The sequence below is a fragment of the Patiria miniata genome, unplaced genomic scaffold (assembly GCF_015706575.1).
Source record: "Patiria miniata isolate m_02_andy unplaced genomic scaffold, ASM1570657v1 HiC_scaffold_7, whole genome shotgun sequence".
Lineage (NCBI taxonomy): Eukaryota > Metazoa > Echinodermata > Asteroidea > Valvatida > Asterinidae > Patiria > Patiria miniata.
In genome coordinates, this window is record NW_024037074.1 from 46,530,491 (window position 1) to 46,558,456 (window position 27,966).

At 39.5% G+C, this 27,966-nt stretch overlaps 2 protein-coding genes across 3 annotated transcripts; one reads left to right on the forward strand and one right to left on the reverse strand.

Moving 5' to 3' along the window:
- Positions 1–4,357: 4,357 nt before the first annotated feature.
- Positions 4,358–10,632, reverse strand: LOC119744713 (cytochrome c-like). Its single transcript, XM_038220786.1, has 3 exons — positions 10,502–10,632; positions 7,504–7,718; positions 4,358–6,228 (listed from the first exon to the last, which is right to left on the reverse strand). Exons 2-3 carry the CDS (start codon positions 7,691–7,693, stop codon positions 6,074–6,076), a joined length of 345 nt encoding a protein of 114 aa, XP_038076714.1. The 5' UTR covers positions 7,694–7,718; positions 10,502–10,632; the 3' UTR covers positions 4,358–6,073.
- Positions 10,633–10,885: 253 nt separating this feature from the next.
- On the forward strand, positions 10,886–23,312 carry LOC119744712 (methylmalonyl-CoA mutase, mitochondrial-like). 2 transcript variants are annotated; one of them, XM_038220785.1, is made up of 18 exons: positions 10,886–10,904; positions 12,522–12,659; positions 12,970–13,101; positions 13,615–13,721; positions 14,519–14,702; positions 14,893–15,027; positions 15,442–15,559; positions 15,980–16,191; positions 17,042–17,218; positions 18,090–18,173; positions 18,798–18,903; positions 19,395–19,531; positions 20,116–20,190; positions 21,129–21,281; positions 21,622–21,762; positions 21,887–22,014; positions 22,370–22,458; positions 23,009–23,312. In XM_038220785.1, exons 1-18 carry the CDS (start codon positions 10,902–10,904, stop codon positions 23,089–23,091), a joined length of 2,202 nt encoding a protein of 733 aa, XP_038076713.1. In that variant the 5' UTR covers positions 10,886–10,901; the 3' UTR covers positions 23,092–23,312. The 2 variants fall into 2 exon arrangements, with proteins under 2 accessions (XP_038076713.1, XP_038076712.1); XM_038220784.1 differs by lacking the exon at positions 10,886–10,904 and adding an exon at positions 11,234–11,369.
- Positions 23,313–27,966: the final 4,654 nt, after the last annotated feature.

Consider the following 27,966-nt stretch of genomic DNA (forward strand, 5'->3'; position numbering starts at 1 on the left):
TTGGATTGTTATTACCCTTTCCTTCACACAATACCGACTCGTCAGTTTAAATCTCCATTGTTAGCTCCGTGCGGATTGGCCAAAACAGGTCATGTGAACGAATGCACTGTGTGGAGGAAACAAATCACAATCCAAAAACGAGCTAGACTGGACACCAGACCTTAATTATAGAGATATATTTTGAGGCAGTGATCAGACTACGTATTAATTCTTACTTTGTACACAAAATGGCAATCATTGTTGATGGGCATATCTACACAATTTGCTATATGTTTTTCTTATATAGATAATGATAAACTGAATGATTCAGAATAATTAATACAAACTCGATATCTAGTGCTCAGCACAGTGTTTGTCTCAAAGATGTCTCCTTTCAATTTCGCGTCATATTAAACAAAATATTATTCATCTTGTATTCATTTTGTGCATACCAATCTTATAAAATACACCCGGAACCTCCCAAAATATACGCATCTTCAAGAAAACCAAAACTTCGAGTCCTCGTGCATAAGTTATACATTGATTTTTGCGCGCAGATATCGACTTTATTCCCATGATGCCCTGCGAAACATTGCCCTTCCATCACTCTTGGTGGCGCTAGTGCACTTAGACAGGTAATGTGTCGCGCCCCGGAGCCTCTGGCCAAGGCTCGACATCGATGGGTTCGGTCTCTGAAGGGTATCACATGCTGCTAGGTTCGGTCTGGGCAGCACAGATGGGATCTGAGGTATCGCCTCTACTTCCTGAGAGGGAAACGCCTCGACGTAATCTCTGTGAGTACGAAATTTGGAGAAAGAACAAGAGAACACTGTAATATTTTTGTTCAGTAAATTCCACGTACTACGGCGTGGGAAAAAAAGATTGGTGCAAGATTAGTAGGGGGCCTACAGATAATGCAACGAGCTTTTGCTTTCGTACTAAAAAGGACACTGTCCGGAAAATTATCTCATAATCAGAAAGGCATCAATTAAGAGTTGTAATGACTCGAGTCAATGACTCGACCCAAGTCCAACTTGAGTCACAATGGGTTTTTTGGGACTCGACTCGACTTCAGTCCTTAAGAATAAATGACTCGACTCGACTCGAGTCACTGCGAGAAAATAACTAGACTCGCCTCGAGTCCCTCATCAGAAGACTCGACTCGAGTGAAGGCTTATACGACTCATGTCCCAGTGGCTGCCTATGCAGTTGAAATGCTTGAAAATTGCCTAATTGGACACAATAGCGATTCTGCCTACTGGTTATTCACGAGGCAGCCATTTTGGTCGTGTTCCCTGAATTAATTTTATAAATTGTTCATTGTCGAATGGGATGTTGCCAGACCATTTATGCATTCTAGCCTCACTTTCAATTCTTTTTTAATGTGGCTTAAAACATTATTAGGGTATGTTTATCACAATTTTTTTTTTTTAATATTCATCAGTGCAGAATTTGTAATTAACTCTATGTCATTGCTTTCATTTCTCTTCACAACTTCCAAAAAATGAAGAATTTACCTCGCTTTCAAACTTTTATATGGCCGACTCGTGACTAAAAAGTCAGTTTTTGATGGCGTTGTGTTCAAATGTCATCCACGGACAAAGCTGCGCTAGCTGCGAAAATCGTTTAAATAAAATAAACAATAATGCTGCGCACGCGAGGTGAGCAAAGCAATGGCTTTAAATGGGAACTAGCTACCGGTCACAATATTTTATTGGGGAGGGGACCAGTCTAATCTAAGGGAGCATTGTACCATCTCATTGTTTAAGTGGATTCTTCCATTGTTTTAAGGGGGTGTTTGGTCCTTACCTCTGATGGGCTAAGTAGCTTCTTCAAAATGCTTCCCACTGTGTGTTTTCTACGGGACGCGAGGAAACGCTGCAAAGACACCAAATTCAAATCTAGTCATGTAGAAATTTCAAATTTTGTTTTTAAGGACTGAATGAAAATTAATAGTTTGATCCAATTGTACTTTTAGTATGTCTACTTTATTATAATTGTTGCTGAAGTGTATACCTCTAGGTTGCTTTGTTCATCGTGGGCTTTACCTCCGTCAGATGTAGCTGTGTTTAAAACAAATAAACAAACAAAAAAACCGTCATTTTATCATGATAGTTTTGTTTTCATTTCATTACTCAGACACTCTCGCGACTCGTCATTTTCATTGCAGTTTTTGTTCCATGCAATCTCCAAAAGATAAAAAGAAAATGCTGTTTAAATAATGCTACGTGTTTCGATTTCCAGGGTGAGTCAAAAAAAGAAAACCCAAATGTCAGGACCATTTTTTAAATGAAGTTCTGCATTTACCACTTGCAAAATCTAGGATATGTAAGCCCAATTAATAAGCTTTCTCTTAGTGTAAGAATCATTCAAATCACTCATGTACTTTTCAAATTAGGGAAACGGATGTATGTGAATTGTTTTCGTTTTGCTGAAAGAACCGTGTTTTTTTTGGTGATCCGTGGACGGAACTTTACAAAACGGTGATTGAGTTCAAAAATCCCTAACTTGAAAAGTACATGAGTGATTTGAATGATTCATGTACTAAAAGAAAGCTTTTTAAGGGAATAAAATAAACGTGTGCTTGGCAGATATAAAAAAAAACACCTCTGTTTAAGACCGGATGGAGTCTGGATAGGTGATAATTACCAAAGGCGAAGCGTTGTTGATTTTGAAAAAGACCGGTTCCGCGCTAACGTACATTATATCGATCAATAGCATCTTGGGTCAAGACCAATACCTCACAGAATAAAGAAACAACATTTACCTTGGGCTCCAGACAAGAAAATTACAGCACAGCCCAAGAGAACGATGGTGGCCAGGCTGGTCCCCATTTTGACTTTGGCACAGCTCCTGTTTTTGAGTCCGAAAAACTAAAATCCAGAGATCTTGAAACCCACTGTAAATTTATAGCTGCTGTAGCCGGATACTGCTCTGATATTACCAATTGATCATTGTGATTCCGCAGGTGTAAATAATGAAGCTAACTCGTTCGGCAAGCATAATGGAGTTCAAGGTCAAATAAATTGAGAACGTTGAAAACTTGGAGTTCCGGGATATATTCATAATTCCGTGAAAGTGACGTCAACAATCATTGTTCCCTTCGATAACAATAAAATGTAGCCATGACCCTTTTATTATTTGCTTCCAAATTCGCTCACGCATGAACCCGCATTGATGATACATGTCTGCGGTTTATTTTACCATAGAGGGCTTTTAACCCCAAAATGCGAATTATAAAGAAACGTTGACGTACGGCGGGCAACAAATGGAAAGTGACCTCGCTCTGAAATCTGTGACAATCAAAAGAATACTGAAAATCTGGGTGGAAGTTTCGTAAAGTACATTGGAAACACCCCTTTGAGGCGTCATAAAAAAAAACCACCAACAACAGGGTACAGTGCAGTTAATGTCCATGTGTTATGTACAAGTATGGTCGTTTGGTGGATTAATTTTTCGCTGCTAGTTCCCCGTCAGAGTTTGTGGCTGCTGGGTGATGTTACTCAGGCGCAGCTCTGTCAAAAAAAAAATTATCATTCAAATTCCTAAAAAATAAGTCGAACCCCCCCCCCCCCCGTAACACCCCCAAAAAACTATACTGGTATAAGATCCGCCTGTTCAAAATACGGTACACCATTTTGTAATGTAGGGTTAATAATCGTCGAATTTGAACAGCGCCCCTATTGAAATATGGTACCACCCCCCCCCCCCCCCCTATCTATTTACAGATCTGCAGCTTTTAAGATGTTAGAGCAAATTAAATGTGTGTGTATTTTACACGTTTAAATCGAGCTGCAACTCCAGGCGAAACTAAATGCGAAAGTATTGTAATTTTAGTCAACCCCTCGATAGAATAATACAAAATATTGACTAGAAAAACATCAAAACAAGTGTGCGATCACACAAGTAGATCTCAAGTGTTATTTTGCGTTGCATCAACATTTATCTAAATGTGTTATTTATTTTGAAACGATTTATTAAACCATGGAGGAAGAAAATATAATTCTTCCTCCATGATTAAACAGACCGCCAAACTCTCCCAATAGGACAGTGATAGAAAGTTTTCTCGGTGGGCCCACCGTTCACGTACTTTGTCGCCCTCTCTCGTCTCGGCCCGCGCAGCTTGGCTGTAAGTGACCAAAAGGGGGCGTTGCTGAATGTGAATAACAGTGTTTTGGAGTGCTGAAGACGATACGACTACATGTGCATAGCCGATATAATTATATCATTGAACTTGACGGGTTGCTCCGAGTCTTGGAAAAGCAAAAACACTTCACATTAAAACGTGTTAAACACGCATGTGATCGTGTCTTCATTACAAAAAGGGAAAAATATTCATATTAAACAGCATGATCAGTACCCAAATGACACTAAAGACTGGAGTCAATCAACACAATTTTTATTCAAAATCAAAAGTCAACGAAATCAAACAAAGGGGGAAAATACATGAAAAGAAAATTGACCAGTGGAAGTGTTCGTTCAGTTTTAAAAACAAATGACATAAAACAATAAATAATGAAGCCACACAGACGGACATAATTGGGGCTTTGCCATTTACATATTTAAAATAGTTACAACAGTTACACGCAAAAGAAAAAAAATCATCAAAATCACTGCAGAAAAAAATAAGTGAATTATGTATTGTGTGAAATCCATTCAACTTCTTTTCTTGCATTTAGGAATTGTTCGTTTATCCATTTGAAGTTGGATCGCTTCAAAACTATGGGTATACATGTAGCTCCATGGCATGAATATAAATGTACTATTAAACAAATTGATGAAAAGTCTGAACTTGCTTAAAATGTTGTGAAACTAAACTAACAAGAATTCACAGACAACTCTCCTTTCTTATGTACATCTACAACCCCACAACACACAATATGTAAATGTTTTTAGAAAAACCTATATTTTAGTATTAAAAACCACTCAACACTGTTGTCAATTAAGCGGCTAGATCCACTGCACCATATTGCTATCGGGAAATCTACAGTACAGGGAATTGAAACGTTATGGGCGGTTCATATTGTCAAAACTCCTCGGGAAATCGGTATAATCACTCGGGGGAAAAAATGCATTTTAATTTTTGTTGGTTTGACCTCTGATAATTTAAGACAAAAACATCTGCCCTAACGATTTGGAAAGAAACAAAAATCATCTGGCAAGTTTGAATCTAATAATATGTCTGTAATTTGGGACTCGACCTGTTCGCATGCAAATATGTGTATGTTGGCCCAAAACCATCCACGCTATCGAAAAGACACGTGACAACTCATCTCGTTAGCAGAATATGTTGTGAAGGAAATGCAAGGCATTCTGGGTAGTTTACTGACATGATCCCTGGACGTACACATCACCAACTGGACACAATCCATCAAGTAAGAAAGTAGCTTTCAAGGATCGTTGTGGATTGAGTGGTGGATACCAGCCAAGTTTATCCTTCACAAAACATCCGTGAATTTCACTGGTCACCAACGTACTTTACACTTTAACCCAACTATATAATAGCCAAAAGTTAAATTCACACGAGCTTCTTTAATGCACCGTTGAAATGATTACTTAGCGTGTATGGTAAGTCACTCAGCGAAATATTAATAAGAATATATACATGTATTTGGTTTGTGCCACAAATAATACTTGCAAATTTATGATATTGTACAATTCTCTGATATTTTACACACTTGCCATGTACGCAACTTTGCCTGCAAAATATGACGTTACAAAGAGCACACAAAGGAAAAAAAACCCATCACCTTTGCTTTGACAACATGCCAAAAAGCAAGTAAAAAACAATTAGCACATGAGCAGAAATGATATCATGGAAGTCCGGATCATTCAGTTCTTAAAATGGACATTTTAACAGTAAAATGCAAATGAACCTATAATCAGTGTTTTGTCCCTATATAAAAAAAAAATCAGATTACGAAACGTAGTTATTTGCAATACTGTGTTTGAAAACAAAAGGTATTTGTGATTTAACCATAATCCAGAATGTGTGATTAACAGAAAGATTTGTAAAAACAAACAAACATTGGCAGCATTTTTGTCTTACACTACCGAGGTCAAAGGTTAATGAGAGTGTGCATTGGAGCCTGCGTTACATCTTCCCCTGCGTGGCCGCCTCCAGGTAGGTTATCAGGTCCTCCCGTTCCTTCTTCTTCTTGAGTCCGGCAAACACCATCTTGGTGCCGGGGATGTATTTCTTGGGGTTCTCGAGGTACGTGAATAGCGTAGCTTTCTCCCAAGTCACACCTGTTTCAAGAAGGGAACCGGGGAACAATTTGTAAGTTGGTTAGCCTTAAACCTTCCCGCATCCTCCAAAAAGCTCCTAGCAAAATTGAGACATTTTGCAGGATTGAGGCTAAAGAGTACCGAAGTGAATCGGAAGTGTAGTGCACACGAATGGAGTACGCGGTGTGTTGGCTCGCGGGCTGAATTCACACGCTAATGTCTTAACACACATAATTGTGCCCGTGTCTGTATTCACTTGAATGTTCTATGGCAAACTTGTGTGGTTGATTTTGCAGGATGTAAATCAGCAACACAAGTTTGTCTTGGGCCGGACCTTGTGTTGTTTATGCTCAGCCGTGCATAAATGTAGGCACAGATTACACTTGAAATCCTCTGCACTGCTCCAGGATGTCACCGGCTCTGACTCGACATATTGACTGTGATTGCTGGAGGATTTTGCAGGATTGCGGCAGTGGTCACACCTCCAAGGACCGCATTCAAGAAATGATGGAGGATTTGGCTTCCACAGAACTAGCCCCATAAATGTGGCCAATTTACTGGACTACCTCCGTAAACATAGGCCACACATCCACATGTACAAAAACGTGCCGCACTTTGTCAAATTTTGATTTTCACATTTTAGGCTTAGTTTGTAGTTTTTTTTGCTCTAGAAGCATACTCACCCTCTTTATAGGCTAATCAGAAAGTGCTGCCTTTTTCAGATGTCTAATTTTTGTGAAATTTCATGTTGAAATTTTGATACGCAAACGTGTGCAAATGAATCTGGAAATGTCACAAAAAATAGACATCTGAAAAAGGCAGCACTTTCTGATAAGCCTATAAAAAGAGGGTGAGTATGCTTCTAAAGCAAAAAAAACACTACAAACTAAGCCTAAATGTGAAAATCAAAATTTGACAAACTGTGACACGTTTTTGTACATGTGGATGTGTGGCCTATGTTTACGGAGGTAGTCCAGTAAATTGGCCACATTTATGGGGCTACCACAGAACTAAAACTTCATCAGGTTAGTTGTTAAGCATCCTTCTTTAGATTTTGACACTTTTGTTGCCTCAAATGAACATAGTGCACAAATGACAAATGATCTCCCCTACCTCTAATTGCCAAATAAATGGCGCTCCAAATTACAAAACCGTGCTTAGTAAGAACAGGTAGCCACCTAGCACGTCATGTATGTTTACTGCTAGTGGGTGGTTCTCAGTTAATTTTTGCTTATCAAACAAATCCACCAAACAATGCTTTTAGCTTAGCGGAGCTAAGTCTCCCCATGTCCTCACCTTTGTTCTTATTTGCGTCTGTGTAGCTGAATCCTGGCGCCTGCCCCGTCCGTCGGCCCCACAGTCCCATTAGATTGGGCCCTTGCTTGTGCTTGCCTGTGCTGTCTATGACGTGGCATTGGGTGCACTTCTGCTTAAAGATGGCGGCGCCCTTCGTTGGGTCTCCAGCCTTGATTTCAACCTCCGGCATATTGAATTTTAGGATTTAGTTTATTCTGTGGTCAGCAAGAAAAAAAAAGATGGCATCTAAGTAAGTCATCAGGTTTATCTTTTACACTTTCAACCTTTATTAACCCTATAACCTTCTAAAATCCTCTCAGCAAAATGGAGGATTTTGCAGGATTGAGGCTATAAATATTAATAAAGAACGTTTGTAAAGCGCTGGTATTCGCCTAGAAGGCACTCGAGAAGAAAATCAAGCTAGGATTGTGTGTTGTGACAGTAAGCTTGTATTATGGGAAAATGTGTGGCTGACTTTGGAAAATGCACCGTGTCAAGGTCTTGGGCCTGGCCTTGTGCTGTGTATGCTCAGCCGTGCATAAATTCAGGCCTAGATTGTACTTTAAATCCTCCACACTGCTCCAGGATGTCACTGGCTCTGCCTCGACATATTGGCAGTGACTGCTAGAGGATTTTGCAGGATTGAGGCAGTGATCACCCCTCCAAGGACAACATTCAAGAAATTATGGAGGATTTTGCAGGATTGAGGCTGTATGCCATTTTTACATGGAGGCATTTGGAAGATTTTGCAGGATTGAGGATGCATCCTAGCAAAAATGCCTTATGGTTAATACTGAGGTTCCAAAGTCTACCATTGCATAACCACAGATTTATGTGACTTGGCTTAATCTTAACAGTTGAGAGTGTTAACTCATCTGTCATGCCTGCATTTGTATTTGTTCAAGTCAACAAAGAAAACCACAGTTATGCAATGAGAATAAAGCACATATGGCCCTTGAATCGTGCAAGGCTATCTGGTTCTGATGTAACCCCATTCATATAAAAGAATCTGGCAGTGTGCCAAGATTCATTTGCTAAGGAAATCACAATGCACATTATGCATCAGTGGCTGTGGTTAGGAAAGCATGGGGGGAATCACTCATATGCTCAAAATAGAAAATGATGTCATTTTTATCACCTTGGTGGTTTTGGGCAGGATGATGCCATATGACCGGCTGGTCCATGACACACAATATTAAGTGAAACTTTACAACTGTGAAAAAGAAGGGCCAAACTACAATCACCCCAACATCAAACTGCCAAGGCATTCTTACTATAGATCGATTCCGAATCCTCCCAAGTATACAACAGTGCAACAGATCTAGCTTTTGCTCAAGGGAGGGTTAGGGTTAAGTTAAGCAGGTGTGTGTTACTTTTTTTTTGAAATACTTTTCTTTTTTTTGTTTTCAGCCCGAGGGAAGGGGAGGTTTATGTGACTGAGTCAGTTGTGTAGCAATTACACGAAAAATAGACGTCTGAGAAAGTAGAAACTTCTTTTCCATTTCTAGTAACAGGGCGAGTGTGCTTCTAACTAAAGCGTAGATAAACTACAAATTAAGTCTGAACGTGCAAAAAACAAACAAATAACAAAGTCCATAATGTTTGGCCTATATTTACAGAGGTTGTCCAGTATTAATTGGTCATATTTATGGGGCTATCATCTTTCATGCCTGCATTTTTATTTGTTTCAACAAAGAAAGCTGACTAGAGGAACACTTGACCTTTGCAATGCCCAGACTTATATGTGGGATTTGATACCTTGCCTGATTTTGAGGGCTTATCCTTGTTCCAGACAGATAGACTGACAGAGCATAGAGCAAAGACCAGCCCAGTGGGGAAGATTTTCAATCAAAAGCCTTTCGACTCAACTGTTGCGACCTCAATGTGACCGAGATATGACCTCAATTCAATCCTTCGTTGGAGGAAATTAAATTAATTGACTTCAGGAAGACTGACTCGTGTTCACGCGCTTCACACAGTAGGGAATGCACCTTTGATTGAATCTGCTCCATTAAATGAGAATTTCTTTCACAACTTTGTCCTTATTTACATTTTGTTTCTACCACCAACTTCGTACAATTTTGAAATGTTGACGTCACCAGTCACGAACATGCCAACGCCAATGGAACACATACATGTACTTAAAATTATAATCAAGCCTTCTGTCCAGTTGGCAATATGCAAACGTTAAAAACACTTGAAAGGAAATAGGCCTAAGGCTAAACCTTAAAACATTTATCTCAAACTCTGGCTATATGGCCACACTGCAGACAAAAAGACAAGTTATATTAAAAACCTTTCGAAAATAACTACCACTGACTGCGATTTAATATAAATTTCCTTCTTCTTTTTTGTTTTTTTGGGGTTTTTTTGGTCCCCTCCGTATTTTTTCTACAATGGTAACTAAAACTGTCAATAGAGTATAAAAGACACATAAAATGATCAGCAACAATTAAGTCAAATTTTTATAACTGAACTGAAGTCTGATTTGTAAACAATTCAACTTCAAGTTCAAATGTTTTTTTTTAATCATTTTCGAATAACCACGTTCATGACCAGGGTGATGACGTTTACTTATGTACTAATATTCAAATCAAACATGATAAATAAGTGGACTCTTGTCAATAACTTGAATAAGCAAAATATTATTTCATAAATTTTGTTCCCAAATGGTTTGAGTGAAATTTATCTGGCTCAGCACGTATGCCATCACACGACAATTCTGTGAAGGGTGATTAAGTAGCCTACGTGATTACGTCCACGTTTGCGGTTACATCATGTACAATGCAACACATGCAGCATAGTGCATATGCAGCGTGCACAAAACTGAAAGAGTGATGACGTCCGTTCGTCTGCCAAGAGGAATTAAAACCCTCAGATCTTTGGAATACATACACCGATTATTGTCAAACTTTGCATAATAGTAACCACACACCCTCTTAACACATAGATTATATTTCACTCTATTTATTTTCGTACTTTATGTATAAAAACTTACCGAAATTATAGGATTCTGATCGCACTCGTCTTCACGCAACGTGACGCTTGTAAGGGAATTGCGTAAAAATGCGCACGCGTAATGTCCGCCTCCTGATACGTCATCATTTTTAGAGCCTTATTTGGAAAGCGCCGGTAATACGACCTTTTCATTGGCCAGTTTTTCTCAAATAAAAAGTGAAATTTTTGTCTCAAGAATATACTTTGACTGTTCATTTATTAATTCAAAGAAATACGACTTAAATAAAATCAAACAAATAGTTTAAAACTTTCAACACGGCAGATCTGATCTTACATAAATTTAACGACAATAATTAGGTCAATAGTTCAGGGGTCAAAAGTGCATTCATTGACCCGTGCGCTACGTGCAGATCGTTCTAGAACGTAGGGTAGTGGTGCTAATGGTAGGCGGAGCTTGAGTATTAGATGGGGGAAACATATTCGCTTATTTTGATTTTAAACACGTAAATTTTATCATTTTTCTATACTTTCTTTACTGATTTCTCTCAGTGACTCTTCTATCGCTGTTTTAAATATATTCTCAAAAACTAAGATGTTTGCCCCCACTTGAGGATGACCTGATGATTTTTTTGGAAACCCAAACATCCCGGCTATAGTCTCGTCCCCAGACTACCATATTAGTTTAGTCATGTTTATTGTGGATAGACTGGTGGTACGAGAACGGTATGGTTGCTGCCTCCCCAGCCCTTGTTGAAGTTAAGTTTGTATTTTGTTAGCCAGACTAACTTATTTCGTGCGGGGTCAGTGAGCTTCACACGAGTTGTTTACATTTTGCAAGACACAACGCGGTAAAAATGCTTCGTTTAGCGGCTGTTACAAAAGCCAAACATTTGAGCTACTTGAGTAAGGTAACAAGAAGCCTGTGGACGTGTTATAAAGGATGCTTTTTCGATATATGAATGACAATTGCAATCAGAAACGAATCGTAACCCGCACCGGACATGGGCCATTGGTTTTTGCCTTTCCCTCACTCGGCCTCAGCTCTACACTATTTTGGGGGGTGTGGGTGGTGGAATGGTGATTTTTTTTTTTTTTAATTTTTTTGGGGGGCGGTCTTAATTACTGATCAGAGGGATTAACCATCATGTCCAGCCTGTAAAGAATTGTGCAACCCAAAGATCGCCGGCTTGGTAATAATTAATATGTGACGCCAAACTAGCTTGAGTAACTCCAGCTGACAGTGACATGCTCCATAGTTACATGTGAATGAATATGGAGCATGTCAGCTGGAGTTACTCAAGCCAACGCCAAACAGGATTCACAAAATAACGTTACTCGTTAGGCCTAACGTTAACTTTGAAAATGAATTTTTTTTTAATAATTTGAAAAAAATGTTGCAATCGTACCTGAAGCCACTTCTGCGATTGCGTACAAAGTCTATGGAGAGTCAAGAAAATGTTCTAATTTTCTAAGTAGGCCCTATTTCCTAATAAAATTGGATTGTTTTCTCAAACCCAGATTCATGTCTTATCATCATTTTTGCAATGAATGACCTTCATGGAGATGATATCTGAAGACAAAAGTGGTGTCAGGTCGCAAATTTTTTTCCAATAATTTATTTTAAAACTAACAATATTGGACAAAAGTTGGAAAATGGAGAATATAATTTTGAAATGGTCTGTTGGAAGAAAATGAGGGCAGTATATGATTATGAGGGCACCTTTCCCTTCCTTACTACTTATGGCTATTAATCATTATTCATTGTGTAATTGTAAAATACCTACACTCAAAAGTTAAAACAACGGAAAGAATGTAGTATCCAGACGCCACTACAGCGGTTGTGTACAAAATCTATTGAGAGTCAAGAACATTTTCTTAGTATTTCCTAACAAATTGGAAATGTTTCTCAGTCCCAGATTCATGTCTTCTCAACATGTTCGCAATGACCGACCTTTATTGAGATGATATATGAAAAAAAATTGGCGTAAGGTTGCAACATTCTTTCCAAAACAACATATTTTGAAGACTAACAATGTCAATAAACATTTTCCCTTTTGTAGGCAGTATTGCCAGCATGCAGTCAGGCACCAGCCAGGTACATCAGTCGTGAGCCTCTGCATGAAGAATGGGCGGAGCTTGCCAAGAAACAACTGAAGGGGGCTGACCCCGAAGAAAAGCTGACCTGGAGAACGCCGGAGGTTTGTACAAACACAAAAAAATTCCACTTTGGGAAGAGTTTCGTACCCGGTCACCACTTATTCGCCACCAAACACAACAATTTTCAACTCACCTTGTGTTTTCATGGAAGACACGTCCATTAGGCTCGGGAAATCTGAAAAAAATCCTTTAAAAAATGTGCTCTTAGGGCACATTTTTGGTGAACACATCGTTCGGAATCGGACAGCCGATTGTGTAGTCGGCCGTATTGATTTTCTAAACTTTTGCTTGTCTGTATTTTTGTGGATCACCAACTTTGAAATATGAAATTGTTTGGGAATTTTCATATAGGGAATCAACATCAAACCACTGTACACAGAGCGAGACACGGCCAAACACGATGAGGAACTCCCTGGCAAATACCCATACACAAGAGGCCCCTACCCCACCATGTACACCCAGAGACCGTGGACAATCCGGCAGGTACGAAATTGCAAGTTTTTAGTCTGAGTTATCGCCTTTTGTAATAAGTTTGTTTAGCTCTTTGTCTACATACCTGCTCATTTGAAGAGCTCAGTAAACACTGCTTTGGACCATAAGATGGTCTAAATTCTAGACTTTTCGCTGACTCTGAATGTTTTTTAATCCCTAAAATCTGACATCTAGTTGGTAGTACTCTGGTGGATTCGGAACTTGAAACAGCCTAACCACATGGGGATTGAATTTTGTTACCAGTGGTCTTGACTGAAGACAGACGATTCATTGCGTAAAACTTCAAGGCATTAGCAGAGGCTGCTATTTAAGCTTAGGGAACTCTGTACCAGAATCGAATGGAATCATTTTCAGACTCGGAATTCAAATCTCAACTCTGCTTATTTTTGAGGGAATGTCAACCTGTACATGTAGAAGGTAACTTTAGTACCTCGAAAGGGAAAATTGTAAAACTTGGCATTTGCAGCATCACTTGACAAAAAATATGTATTTTTACTATCTCAGTACGCAGGTTTCAGCACTGTTGAGAAAAGCAACCAGTTTTACAAGGAGAACATTAAAGCTGGACAGCAGGGTCTCAGCGTGGCATTTGACCTTGCAACACATCGTGGGTGAGTTCTTCATAAATCCTGGAATCTAAGCCTAGTGAACTTGTGAATTATCACAAGTCATCGCAAGTCATCACAGGTCATCACAAGTCACCACAAGTCCATCACAAGTCATCAGAAGTCATCACAAGACATCTTAAATCATCACTAGTCATTACAAGTCGCCGCAAGTCCTCACAAGTCCTCACAAGTCATCAGAAGTCATCACAAGTCATTACAAACCGTCACAAGTCATCACAAGTCATCTCAAATCGTCACAAGTCATCACAAGTCATCTCAAATCGTCACAAGTTGTCACAAGTTATCACAAGTCATCTCAAATCACAAGTCATCTCAAATCATCACAAGTCATCACAAGTCATCTCAAATTGTCACAAGTCGTCACAAGTTATCACAAGTCATCACAAGTCATCACGAAGCATCACAAAACATCACAAGTCATCACAAGTCATCACAAACCATCACAAATCATCACAAGTCATCACAGGCCATCACAAATCATCACAAGTCATCACAAACCATCACAAAACATCACAAGTCATCACAAACCATCATAAATCATCACAAGTCATCACAAACCATCACAAATCATCACAAGTCATCACAAGTCACCACAAATCATCACAAGCCCTCTCAAACTGACATGTAACGAAGGCCTTTTTATTTTTTGTGATTGACAGATTGTTTGTCTTCTGTTACTTGAGACTGGCTTGTAATGCAATTGATTGCTTCAACTTTATTCAATTTTCATGTTCAATGTCACAAAACAGATTGATCTTTTGGATTTATTTTTTCCACAGGTATGACTCGGATAACCCCCGCGTCCACGGCGATGTCGGCATGGCAGGCGTTGCCATAGATACGATTGAAGATATGAAGAAGCTGTTTGACGGCATCCCATTGGATAAGATGTCGGTTTCCATGACGATGAACGGAGCGGTGCTGCCTGTCATGGCGATGTTCATCGCTGCCGCAGAGGAACAGGTTTGGAATTTGTCTTTACATTTTTTTTTTTTTTTTTTGGTTATTGAAGAAAAAATGTATCGCACGTCAATTAACATCAATGAAAGTACAATTATAGTTACACTCCCCTCAATTGCATTGTTACTGTACTTCTCTCAACAATATGATACATGTTTTAAATGAAGACATGGACTGTTCTATTTTATTTCAGGGGGTGAAGCAAGAGCAGCTGACGGGCACAATTCAGAATGACATCCTGAAGGAATTTATGGTGCGAAACACTTACATCTACCCTCCCGAACCGTCCATGCGTATCGTGGGTGATATCTTTGCGTACTCGTCTAAGGTAATTTAATCTTTTGTCTCAGATTTTGTCTCAGCATTAAGAGTACTTTTTCCTGTGCTGTAAATTTGTCTATTACACCATGCTTCGCTGTTAGACTGGTTACCAAACCTCAAATGAGGACAGGCTATGAACTTGCAGACTATTAACGTTGATCAAAGCCCAAAAAATTTACGCGGTGGAACCAAGTGGAGAATTTTATCACCACATTTGCTTATAGGTCATTAAATTAACTGCCATAGACACCAGTAATATATTTGCCCACTTCGAAAATTTCAAATTATTTGCGGTCTGGCAGTAATTTAGTACTTGCAGGCTTTACTGTTTCCCTCCGCCTCTGAACAAAATCAAACTTGTTGGTGATTTCAGACAATTTGTTTATTAAAAACTTATTCTGTTGTGTTTGATTGTCAACAGTATATGCCCAGGTTCAACTCCATCTCCATCTCTGGCTACCATCTGCAAGAGGCAGGCGCGGATAACATACTTGAGTTGGCATTCACACTGGGCAACGGACTCCAGTACTGTAGAACAGGTAGCGTGTCTGTTGGTCTGAGTGTTTGTTTGTCTGTTGTTCATTTCTCCACAGATGCACGGAATAACGCTCGTTTGTTGCAGTCCGACTAGAGTTGACTTGATGATGGATGGCTCAGCTAGTAGAGCATGCACTCTTGTTTTACTTTACTCTCGAGGACAATGCTTTGTGTTTCCCTTTTGTCCCTGCAATATAACACTCTCCTGTAGACTAAGCACACAAAGTTACTACAGAGGACCGTTTCCAACAAAAGACCCAACTCCCGAGGACTGAAAGGGTCTGTTTTCTCCCTTTGTGTGTCGGTCCTCGGGGGTTATGTAGATGTAGAATACGTACATCAGTACGGTTTTCCGGAGGTCAAAGGTTCAAACCCTGTTCATGTTTTTTTGGTCATGTTTTTCTTTGGCTGTTGGTGAGTAGGTTTGGCAGCAGGCATGGACATCGACCAGTTTGCTCCCCGTCTATCCTTCTTCTGGGCGATCGGAATGAACTTCTACATGGAGATAGCTAAGATGAGAGCAGCTCGACGTCTCTGGGCTCACATGATACGGGATCACTTCAACCCCAAGAAGCCCAAGTCTGCGGTGCTGAGATGCCACTCACAGACGTCAGGGTGGTCTCTCACTGAACAGGTATGGCATCAGAAGTTAGAGCTGTCAATTTTCGAATCATTTAGTATTTGATAATTCAAAACTGCACTTGACCGAATATTCAAATATTCATTTGATGATCAAATATTCGGTATTTTTGGGACATCCATATCAGAAGTCACCACAAGTCAGCATAAGGCATCACAAGTCATCACATGTCGTTACAAGTCATCACAAATTGTCACAAGTCAATCACAAGTTATCAAAAGTCATCACTAGTCATCACAAGTCAATGGCAAGTCATTGCCAGTCATCTTAAGTCAGTCACAAGTCAATCGTAAGTCTATCATAATTCAATCACAAGTCATCACAAGTCGTTATCAGTCATCACATTCTGGTCTCAAGTAGAGTCGTAATCTATTCCAATAAATTGTCACAAAGGCATTCTTTTGTCATTGTCCATCACAAGTGTGATTTGACAAGTAATTGACTTGTCTTAACTCTCACACATAATCTGCACGTCGGATTTGGGCAGTTTAAAAAAGTCTGTTTAATTTATTCGAATTTTAAACCTGATAGTCTGCTTTTCACAGATAGCTGATAGAATTGTGCCATTGGTGATACAAGCATGGCATTTGGCACACAGAGTATGTCATGAGAAACATATTTGGCTACAGGGCCATCGCAGATATGTCCTTTGAAAAAATATAGGTAGAATAACCAGCAATGGCAGCCATTTTGAAAATTTTGAAAAGTGCTTGTTATTCTACCTATATTTTTTCAAAGGACAAATCTGCGATGGCCCTACAGCCAAATCTCTTTGCCATGCCATGCTTGTATCATCAAAGGCACAATTCCCCCAAATATTTCCCCTATCTGCCCCACTGTATAGGATCCATACAACAACGTGATTCGTACCACGGTGGAAGCCATGGCTGCAGTATTTGGAGGTACCCAGTCTCTGCACACCAACTCCTTCGACGAGGCCCTGGGTCTGCCCACAGTCAAGAGCGCCAGGATTGCGCGGAACACGCAGATCATCATCCAAGAAGAGAGCGGCATTCCTAACGTAATTACAGAGATTCAAGGGCCTGCTCTAGTGGTCAATTAACCCTAACCTTCCCCAAATACTCCAAAATCCTCTTTGCAAAATGGAGGATTTTGCAGGATTGAGGCTATACGGCGAAAATGTGTGGCTGATTTTGGAGGATGCATTGTCTGTGTCAAGGTCTTGGGCCGGACCTTGTGTTGTTTATTCTCAGCCGTGCATAAATTTAGGCCTAGATTATACTTGAAATCCTCTGCTCTGCTCCAAGATGTCACTGACTCTGCCTCAACAGTGATTTCTTTAGGATTTTGCAGGATTGAGGTAGTGGTCACCCTCCAAGGACCACATTCAAGAAATAACGGAGGACTTTGCAGGATTCAGGTTGCATCCTAGCAAAAATGCTCCAAGCTATTTCATTACAATAAATACACCCATAATATCCAAGGGTAGTGTGGCCTAGTGGTTAGGGTTCGTGACTCATGATCAGAGGATCAGGGGTCTTAATCCAGCTGCTGGTCATATGTTGTGTCCTTGAGCAAGTCACTTCACCCCCACTTGCCTCTCTCCACCCAGGAGTATAAATGGGTACCGGCATTAGCTGGGGAGTAACCTGCGATGGACTTGCATCCCATCCAGGAAATATTCTCAGTCTTTTCATGCCATGGAAATCGGAGATAAACGCCGGCCTGATGGGCTATATTGGCTTGAGACAGACTTTACTCTTTCTAAATATCTTATCCAAGATAATTGTGGCATTTCAGATGTACGCACCTTGCAGTACAATAGTAGAATTTTGTCAAGGGCGCCCTCGTGTGATCAACTCCAACAATTAAGGAGTGGCATTTCTAAGTTACGTATTTTTTGTAAGTTTTACATATTTTTTTTACTCCAGGTTGCTGATCCGTGGGGCGGCTCATTCTTGATGGAGAGCCTGACAGATGAGTTGTATGAAGCGGCAAAGAAGATTATCGATGAGGTAAATGATGTCAAAGAACCTGTAGAGAGATCAACCCTACCAGACGCAATACTGTGCATCAGTTATTAAAGTCTGTGGGACTTGCTGCATTGAGCCATCAACACCAACTGTGCATAAACGGCCAATTCTGAAACAATTCAGAAACAATGAAAGCTAGTCCCATTGAACAATTCCTCAGTTGTATCCTGCGTCATTTGGTGGACCACGGACCGCAAACCCTGAGGCATCTTGGCCTTGAAACTTTTGACCTGATGCATCTTGCTTCACTCAACAAGCTTGTCATTTTTGGCTTGACAAGTGTTAGGTGTTGCTGTGTTCAGCAGAGTTTCTTGCCAAAATACCCTAGGGGTTAGCGTTAATCTCTGGGAGAAGACGTCTTCTCAGCCATCATGAATTCAGCTGTAGGGTCAACTCATTAAACTAGATTTTCACGAAGGCACTGCATCTCTTTTCTGTGTACACTTAAAAAATTAGTCAGTTAGACTACAGAAAATTAAGAATTGTTACAATGCAACCAAAGACCTGTGAAGCTGTGAGGCCGTTTTTCTCATGCATGAGGTTTAGGTTTTAAGGTGATTATTTCATTTTCTTTTCTTTCCCTCCATGAATAATTTGACGTGACAGATTGAGGAGATGGGTGGTATGGCCAAGGCAGTTGCCGAGGGTTACCCCAAACTCAAGATTGAGGAGTGCGCGGCCAAAAAACAGGCTAGGATTGACTCCAGTCAAGGTATGACATCAATAGAGGGCACCCTTTAAAGTATTGACATCAGAAACTGGTGACATCAATTCCGTGACATGATTGAATAGTGTTATAAATGGTGCACTTGTCTTTCAGACTTTTTCGTCGACTTTCTCAAGTAAGAAGTGAGCTTCTTTGTTGACAAGTCCGTTACTCTAACCGTAAATCAGGCTTTTTAATTTTATGAAAACACTGAACATTTTTCTCATCATAAAATTTTGTTGGAATCTAAAATAAGACACGAGTCGATGTACATACATGTACATGTGTACATTGTAACTGCAGTGTGGCCTAAATTTTGCACACAGATTTTAGTTTGGCCTATTTTCCGATTTTTTTTCACAAAGGCCAGTTTTATCTTTGGCTGCGAGCCAAGGAGCCATGGGCTCTTAAGAAGAATCCTTTTTTTCATTGCCTGAAAGAAATAATTATAAAACCTATCAATGCTTTTGATGGCTTTTTTTATTTATAATTTTCAGAGGTGATTGTCGGGGTCAATAAATACAAGTTGGCCGAAGAAGACCCAATTGAGGTACTTACCATCGACAACACCAGCGTGAGAGAGCAACAGATCAACAAACTGAAAAACATCAGAGAGACAAGGGATGAGGCAGCTGTAAGTATTTAGGGTTAGTGCTTGTGACTCGTGATCAGAGGGTCAGGGGTTCGAATCCAGCTGCTGGCCATGATGTTGTGCCCTTGGGCAATACACCTTACGCCAACTACGTGTACAAAAAAATGTCCTACTTTTGATCCTAAATAACTGGGTTGTTTTCCAATGGAATTAAACCAAAATTGCATATCATACAGACAAGGCATGACAAATTATATGGAGCGAGTTTCATCAGCTTTGTGCAAGAGGGTGAGATTTAAAACGCCATACGAAAACAAAACTCACTTTCAGAATCTGCCACTTTTGACTTGGCATCCTCCAATGTCGATACAGCGCTGGAGACGGTGGTGGGGGGGGGGGAGGAATGCCGGAAAACTCCTGAAGGAATGTACAATCACGTTTGATGTCATTGCACACTTGTAAGTCACACTTTGTGACTCACAAGCAGAGGGTTAGAATTTTGAATCCACTCGGTGCTCATGCTATGTCCCTAGGCAGTGTTCTTTACCCCAACTTGCCTCTCGTAGTGTAAAATATTGAAGGGTTAATGATAAATGTGTTGTACAATTCCTGTCTTTTGTATGCAGGCTAAGAAGGCATTGGACGATCTGACTAAATGTGCGCAGAATGGGACAGGGAACCTGCTGGAGTACAGTGTCACAGTAAGTCAGGAAAATAAAAAATAACGAACCGGTTCTGGTTCATGCAAATATTCAAAATGAAACCCACCCCAGGCCACAAAATGCACAATGAAGAACTTACTGAAAGCTTTATTTAAATGAAATACATGTATGAAATTATCACGTGGTGTCTAATTAGAACTTACGCTTTAGTTCTGAAATTTGATGTACAACTTTACCAGGGCTTTGGTTGTCAAAAACCACCACCAATGGCTCCATGCTTGATCAAGAGAGGGCGCCTTTCGATCGCTTTCTAGAGCCCCTTTGGACGGGATACCCTGCACCCATACTGAAATTTGTATCCTTGTGGAGACATTTCTTTGTCCTCGTGTAGTAAAGTTTTCGAGTTTGAAAGTGAAGTTTGAAAATGCTCTTATTTTAACCAGAATTAATTTCCGTGGCTGAAATTCAGACTTAATATCCCTTTTCTTAAACTCTTCCATTTGCCACGGATCAACCCACCTTGGAAATTCCTAGTTTTTGAGTAAAATCCATATATCTATTTCGTGAAAACCTTGTGGAGACGTATTCATCTATAGAAATTGCCCTGTGGAGACGTATACAATCTTTTGTTCCCTATTGTGTGCACGTCTCCAGAGGGCACGGTGTATCAGATCAGTGGTTCACACGCAGAGTACCCATGACGTATTCTATTCTGAAGGTGCAGCAAGCCATTGTGTCTTCGCGTGAGTGTCAAGCAGTGCATTCAGATGTCTCGCCAAGTGGTCTCCCAAACTCTCCCTTTCTTATCGTTGAGGGGGTACTTGTGCACAGAGCCCATACTGGGCTTCAGCTGCCAAAAATCACTTTAACAGACCACCACTATACCAAACAATCTTGAGTTGACCCCATTGTGTTCGTCATGGCGAGTTCCGTACTGTGCTGCAAGTTTGTCTTCTTTTTGTTGTGTTGCTCCTTAGGCAGCCCGGATGCGGTGCAGCGTGGGTGAAATCTCGGACGCCATGGAGAAGGTCTTCACGCGTCACGTCGCCGTGGATCGCATGGTGAGCGGCGCCTACAAATCAGAGTACGGGGAGGACAGGGAACTGGATGCATGCATCAAAAGGATCGAGGTGAGTAGATGAGAATCTTTATTCTTCAAGCAAAGTTGAATCCTCGATCCTGATTGGTTGATCCATGGCAACAAACTGTGTTGATACACATAACACAATGGTCCATATTGCACTCAGTGTCGCGCTATTCCAAGATGCGAGCCCTTTTCCAGCTGCACGTGCGGATAACCGCTAAAAGGTTCCTGTAAAGGGTGCTTGTTCCAAATTGACTGTGCTAATCCAAAATTCCGAGTGCCCATGAAGCACTCGGAATTTTGGCCCTTGTGATTTGGCAAAGCAGCGCCCACAACAGAGGTTGTGCAGATTCCGTCCATGGAATTTCCATATTTTCCCCTCGCAGGAGTTTCAAGACAAGGAAGGGCGCAGGCCTCGTATCCTCGTCGCTAAGATGGGACAGGACGGTCACGACAGAGGAGCTAAGGTGGTCGCTACTAGCTTCGCTGATCTGGGCTTCGACGTGGATATTGGACCCCTCTTCCAGGTAAGCAGACAATTTCTCCAAAAATCATATTTGACTCCTGTGGCTGGCAGTCTCCCAAACTTTTTTTCTTACTGTGTTTGACGTCATGGAACTGAGCTCTGCATCATTGATATTTCACCACTAGACTCCCGAGGAAGTCGCCCAGCAAGCCATCGATTCCGACGTCCATGTTGTCGGTGTCAGCACCCTGGCAGCCGGACACAAGACACTGGTTCCTGAGCTGATCAAAGCCCTCAGCAACATGGGTAGAGGGTAAGAGAAATTCAGCCTGTTGTCCCTATTCCGCCCCCTAACTGCCTTGCCTGTTACTCCCTGCAGTTCGGCAAATCGCCTGAGCACCCCCCTCCCCCCCCCCCCCCCAGAAATATCTGTTGGCGACCCACTCGCAGCGAGCGAGGCTGGAAATATCAGGGTGTGCTACCCGCAGATGACGGCCTGAACCCGTCTGGCATCGAGGTTTGTGAAAAACAATCCCGCACATGGGTCCGGTCGATGTCAAAGTAACCTCGGCGGGAACTGGTTAATGCTTATCAGAAAAGTTGTGCTGAATGTCACAACAACAAATAGAATAGAATAACAAATTTCATGATTTCTTTCCCTTCCCCAGTGACATCTGTGTGATTGTTGGTGGAGTCATTCCTCCACAAGACTACGACTTCCTCTTCCAGAAAGGAGTCAAGAGTATCTTTGGCCCAGGTCAGTCCATTTTTGTTGCATTTTGTACCCTTTTTAAAGCTTTTTATAATTCTTAAATAAAAATTTCTTGTGAATACTTTCCAAAGTATGTCAAATCTGTTACATGTAGTGAGAACCTTTTCAGAGATTTGGAGTGTCATGGCCTAGCGGTTAAGAGCACCGGACTCATGCTCTGGTGTTTCAGAGGCAACAGTGGCGTGGGTTCGAGCCCAGGTGGACACTTGTGCCCTTGAGCAAGGCACTTAACCATTATTGCTTCGTCCTTCGGATGGGACGTTAAGCCGTAGGTCCCGTGTGTTGTGTAATGCAGTGCACGTAAAAGAACCCAGTGACACTTATCGCTAAGAGAAGGGGTTTGCCCCGGTGTTTCTGGCCTCCTGTATAAACTCCCACGCGGAGTATTTAGGAGAAGAACCAACCAAGAAACCAAGAAGAACCAATTTCAAATATGATTTCTATTCTTTTAAAAACTTTCTTCATATGTCGCTTTTTGATATTTTTTTTCATACTCTATCTTTTCTTTTCCTTGCTTTTCCATTTGTATCCCTAGGGACGAGGATTCCCGTAGCGGCCATCAAAGTTATCGATGACGTCGCCGAGTCCCTCAACCACCGCATGAGTGGCAGCAACTGATCACATGACGCGGCTTGGACAATCCCATTGGATGACCTGCCAACTTTGCCAAGATTTGCATATATCTACAAGCATTTATTAACTGAGATAATTGCTTTAAGCTTATCTACTGCAGGGTAAGGTGCAGGGGTTATTTGTATTTCAAACGCGTAACCTGGTGATGGTACATGTATCAGTTTTTGCTCAGCTTTTGCCGAACGATTTGATGAAAGTGACCCCCCCCCAAAAATTATTGTTAGTCTTGTGATGACCTAATTGACCTTTGAGCACTACATGACCTAATTGACCTTTGCTCTTTGACCTTTGCACCTGTATATGTGTATTGGGTAACCTTGTCCCCAGGGTGTCGAGCAGTACGCGCCCAACAGTACCTGCTCTCTCACCCTGGTATTGGATCATTTGCAAGTGCAAGATTTTTTAACACGTATGCAAATGAGGAATAGTCTGGTGCCCGCCTTTGCGCTACATTAGCATTTGTTTTTGTATGTGGGGTCTGGGGTAAAAACAGAATCAATTTGTCGTGCCGTGAATTGTGAAAACAAAATGCTACAATCTTATCCTGCCAATATGCAGTGTCATGTTTCATATTAATATGAGCAAATCGGAAATGAAAGGAGTATTTCTGAAAAGGCGCGGACATTATACTTACAATGACCTTGAAAACACGTAATGCACGTTGGCAATAACAAGACCAAGTACACGATATCAAACCATTACTAGCCAATTACGGTATCGAATCAGGATACAGGAAGAAAGTTTCCTATCCAGGGCTTACTATTGGAAACGAGGTTGGAAATATAAGAAGCACTGGGGACGAGGTTGGTGTATTAATACAGGCTGTATATTCCTTGCATTGTATGTCTACGGCTAAAATAGTATTAAACATTAGCTTGTCAATGAAGACAATGCCTTAGTCATAAAATAACTGATTCTGATGTTGTCGACATTGATGCTTTCAAATTAGTTCAGAATGCCCTAATATGTGAAGGGCACGCAAAGTGGGCCTGAACGGTTTCTAGGTGAATGTGTACAGAAATCTAGCATAGTGTCAGACCCAACATTAACTGGTGCGGAAAGAAATTTCCCTTGATTTGCATAGCAAAATGCAAGACATTTAAAGTTTTTGGAAAAAAAATGTTGCAGCCTGACACCACTTCAGCGCTTGTGTACAAAGTCTATGGAGAGTATTTCCTAACAAAATTGGAAATTTTTCTCAGTCCCAGATTCATGTCTTATCATCATTTTTGCAATGACTGACCTTCACTGAGATGATATATGAAGAAAAAAGTGGCGTCAGGTTGCAACATTTTTCAAATGTTTTTGCTGTACAAAATTGCACAGATCAAAATACAAATATATATATTTTTGGGGTTTTTTTTTTGTTTGTTTTTTTTTTTTTTAACAAAACCGAATTTGTCTTTTGTTATTGTACTTTTTCAAAAAGGTCTGTTTATCAATTTAGTATGGATCTTTGAACCTGATAGTTTGCATCTGCTGTTATTTATTGTAAATAGATCTGTATAAATGAATTGTCTTCAAGGACAATTGAAAGGCAGTGGAAATATGACAGAAAAAAAGTGGAGTTTAACTTCAGAAGCAAATCCTCAAATGCGTTATAAGAAAATCATGAAAGGCTTAAATGCATTGTGTACAAGTCTTGCAAGGTTGATGCATTGTATGCTGATTTTTATGTTTTTGTTTTTGTCATGATACATTTTATGTTATGGCTGAAAATGGATTTTTTTCTGAAAGAAAAATAAATCTTTCTTCAACGGAAAGTGAATATTTTAAATATTATTTAGTACTACTAACAAATTTTTAGTATTATGCTAATCAGTGCACTGTGTTACAGAGACAAATAGAGGGATATATATTTGAATGATTGAAACACTAAAGTAAGTGTGAGGAAAAGTATAGCTGAGACATGTTCGCAATAAATAAGGCTTGGAAATATCGCCCATATAAAAAGTCACCCAATAGTTTCTCTTGTTTTCTTAAAAAAAATCTTTATTTTCACCCCAATCTTTGATATAATGGATTGACATATATTAAAATGCATCAAGAGGTATTTCTGAGCTGTTTGCAGAAAAGCAATGATTTGATACAAATGTAAGGTTAACCCCTTGCATTTTTTCCAATTTTGGCCATAAAATGAAATTGCTTGTTTTTGTGAGAAATAAATTAACATTTTTGAATGATTTCATCCTATATTTTCGTACATATTTTCTTTTGAAAAGCAAATCTTTCTACAAATGGAGTTGGAATGTGTTCTAGGGTCCCTCAGGCATCTTTCTAGCAAGTTTCAAGGAATTTCATTTTTTGGTCAAAATTGAAAAAAATGCAAGGGGTTAGCCTTACATTTTTATCCAAATTTGGCCAAAATTTGACTTTTCTCAAAACAATGCAGAAATTCCTTTGGAAGTCTGAGGAGCACGAATCAATACTCAAACACCCAATATTTGGAAGATTTGGGCAAAAACCATCAATTTTGTGAGGAATAAATTAACATTTTTGAATGATTTTATCCCATATTTTCGTCCATATTTTCTTTTGAAAAGCAAATCTTTCTACAAATGGAGTTGGAATGTGTTCTAAGGTCCCTCAGGCATCTTTCTAGCAAGTTTCAAGGAATTTCATTTTTTTGGTCAAAATTGAAGAAAAATGAAAAGAAAGTTTTTATTTCTCACAAAATCGGAGGTTTTTGCCCAAATCTTCCAAATATTGTGTGTTTGAGTATTGTTTCGTGCTCCTCAGACTTCCAAAGGAATTTCTGCATTGTTTTTAGAAAAGTCAATATTTGGCCAAATTTTGATAAAAATGTAAGGCTAACCCCTTGCATTTTTTTCAATTTTAACCAAAAAATAAAATTTGTTTAAACTTGCTAGAAAGATGCATTAGGGACCCTAGAACGCATTCGATTTCAATTTGTAGAAAGATCTGCTTTTCCAAAGAAAATTTGGACGAAAATATTAGGTACAATCATTCAAAAATGTGAATATATTTCTCACAAAATCGATGCTTTCTGCCCAAATCTTCAAAATATTGGGTGTTTGAGTATTGATTCGTGCTCCTCAGACTTCCAAAGGAAGTTCTGCATTATTTGGAGAAAAGTCAATTTTTGGCCAAATTTTGATAAAAATGTAAGGCTAACCCCTTACATTTTTTTCAATTTTGACCAAAAAATGAAATTCCTTGAAACTTGCTAGAAAGATGCCTGAGGGACCCTAGAACACATTCCAACTGCATTTGTAAAAAGATTTGCTTTTCAAAAGAAAATATGGACGAAAATATGGGATAAAATCGTTCAAAAATGTTAATTTATTTCTCACAAAATTGATGGTTTTTGCCCAAATCTTCCAAATATTGGGTGTTTGAGTATTGATTCGTGCTCCTCAGACTTCCAAAGGAAGTTCTGCATTGTTTGGAGAAAAGTCAAATTTTGGCCAAATTTGGATAAAATTGTAAGGCTAACCCCTTACATTTTTTTCAATTTTGACCAAAAAATGAAATTCCTTGAAACTTGCTAGAAAGATGCCTGAGGGACCCTAGAACACATTCCAACTCCATTTGTAGAAAGATTTGCTTTTCAAAAGAAAATATGGACGAAAATATGGGATAAAATCATTCAAAAATTTTAATTTATTTCTCACAAAATTGATGGTTTTTGCCCAAATCTTCCAAATATTGGGTGTTTGAGTATTGTTTCGTGCTCCTCTAACTTCTAATGGAATTTCTGCATTGTTTTTAGAAAAGTCAAATTTTGGCCAAATTTGGATAAAAATGTAAGGCTAACCCCTTACATTTTTTTCAATTTTGACCAAAAATGAAATTCCTTGAAACTTGCTAGAAAGATGCCTGAGGGACCCTAGAACACATTCCAACTCCATTTGTAGAAAGATTTGCTTTTCAAAAGAAAATATGGACGAAAATATGGGATAAAATCATTCAAAAATGTTAATTTATTTCTCACAAAATTGATGGTTTTTGCCCAAATCTTCCAAATATTGGGTGTTTGAGTATTGTTTCGTGCTCCTCTAACTTCTAAAGGAATTTCTGCATTGTTTTTAGAAAAGTCAAATTTTGGCCAAATTTGGATAAAAATGTAAGGCTAACCCCTTACATTTTTTTCAATTTTGACCAAAAAATGAAATTCCTTGAAACTTGCTAGAAAGATGCCTGAGGGACCCTAGAACACATTCCAACTCCATTTGTAGAAAGATTTGCTTTTCAAAAGAAAATATGGACGAAAATATGGGATAAAATCATTCAAAAATGTTAATTTATTTCTCACAAAATTGATGGTTTTTGCCCAAATCTTCCAAATATTGGGTGTTTGAGTATTGTTTCGTGCTCCTCTAACTTCTAATGGAATTTCTGCATTAATTTTAGAAAAGTCAAATTTTGGCCAAATTTGGATAAAAATGTAAGGCTAACCCCTTACATTTTTTTCAATTTTGACCAAAAATGAAATTCCTTGAAACTTGCTAGAAAGATGCCTGAGGGACCCTAGAACACATTCCAACTCCATTTGTAGAAAGATTTGCTTTTCAAAAGAAAATATGGACGAAAATATGGGATAAAATCATTCAAAAATGTTAATTTATTTCTCACAAAATTGATGGTTTTTGCCCAAATCTTCCAAATATTGGGTGTTTGAGTATTGTTTCGTGCTCCTCTAACTTCTAAAGGAATTTCTGCATTGTTTTTAGAAAAGTCAAATTTTGGCCAAATTTGGATAAAAATGTAAGGCTAACCCCTTACATTTTTTTCAATTTTGACCAAAAAATGAAATTCCTTGAAACTTGCTAGAAAGATGCCTGAGGGACCCTAGAACACATTCCAACTGCATTTGTAAAAAGATTTGCTTTTCAAAAG

Bases quoted from the DNA above. Each gene is read 5' to 3' on its own strand.
- LOC119744713 (XM_038220786.1), bottom strand. From the start codon at position 7,693: ATGCCGGAGGTTGAAATCAAGGCTGGAGACCCAACGAAGGGCGCCGCC. The intron at 6,229-7,503 runs GTGAGGACATGG...TTCTTGAAACAG, and splicing joins AGACGCAAATAAGAACAAAG to GTGTGACTTGGGAGAAAGCT.
- LOC119744712 (XM_038220784.1), top strand. From the start codon at position 11,316: ATGCTTCGTTTAGCGGCTGTTACAAAAGCCAAACATTTGAGCTACTTG. The intron at 18,904-19,394 runs GTATGACATCAA...TATAATTTTCAG, and splicing joins TAGGATTGACTCCAGTCAAG to AGGTGATTGTCGGGGTCAAT. The intron at 21,282-21,621 runs GTGAGTAGATGA...TTCCCCTCGCAG, and splicing joins CATGCATCAAAAGGATCGAG to GAGTTTCAAGACAAGGAAGG.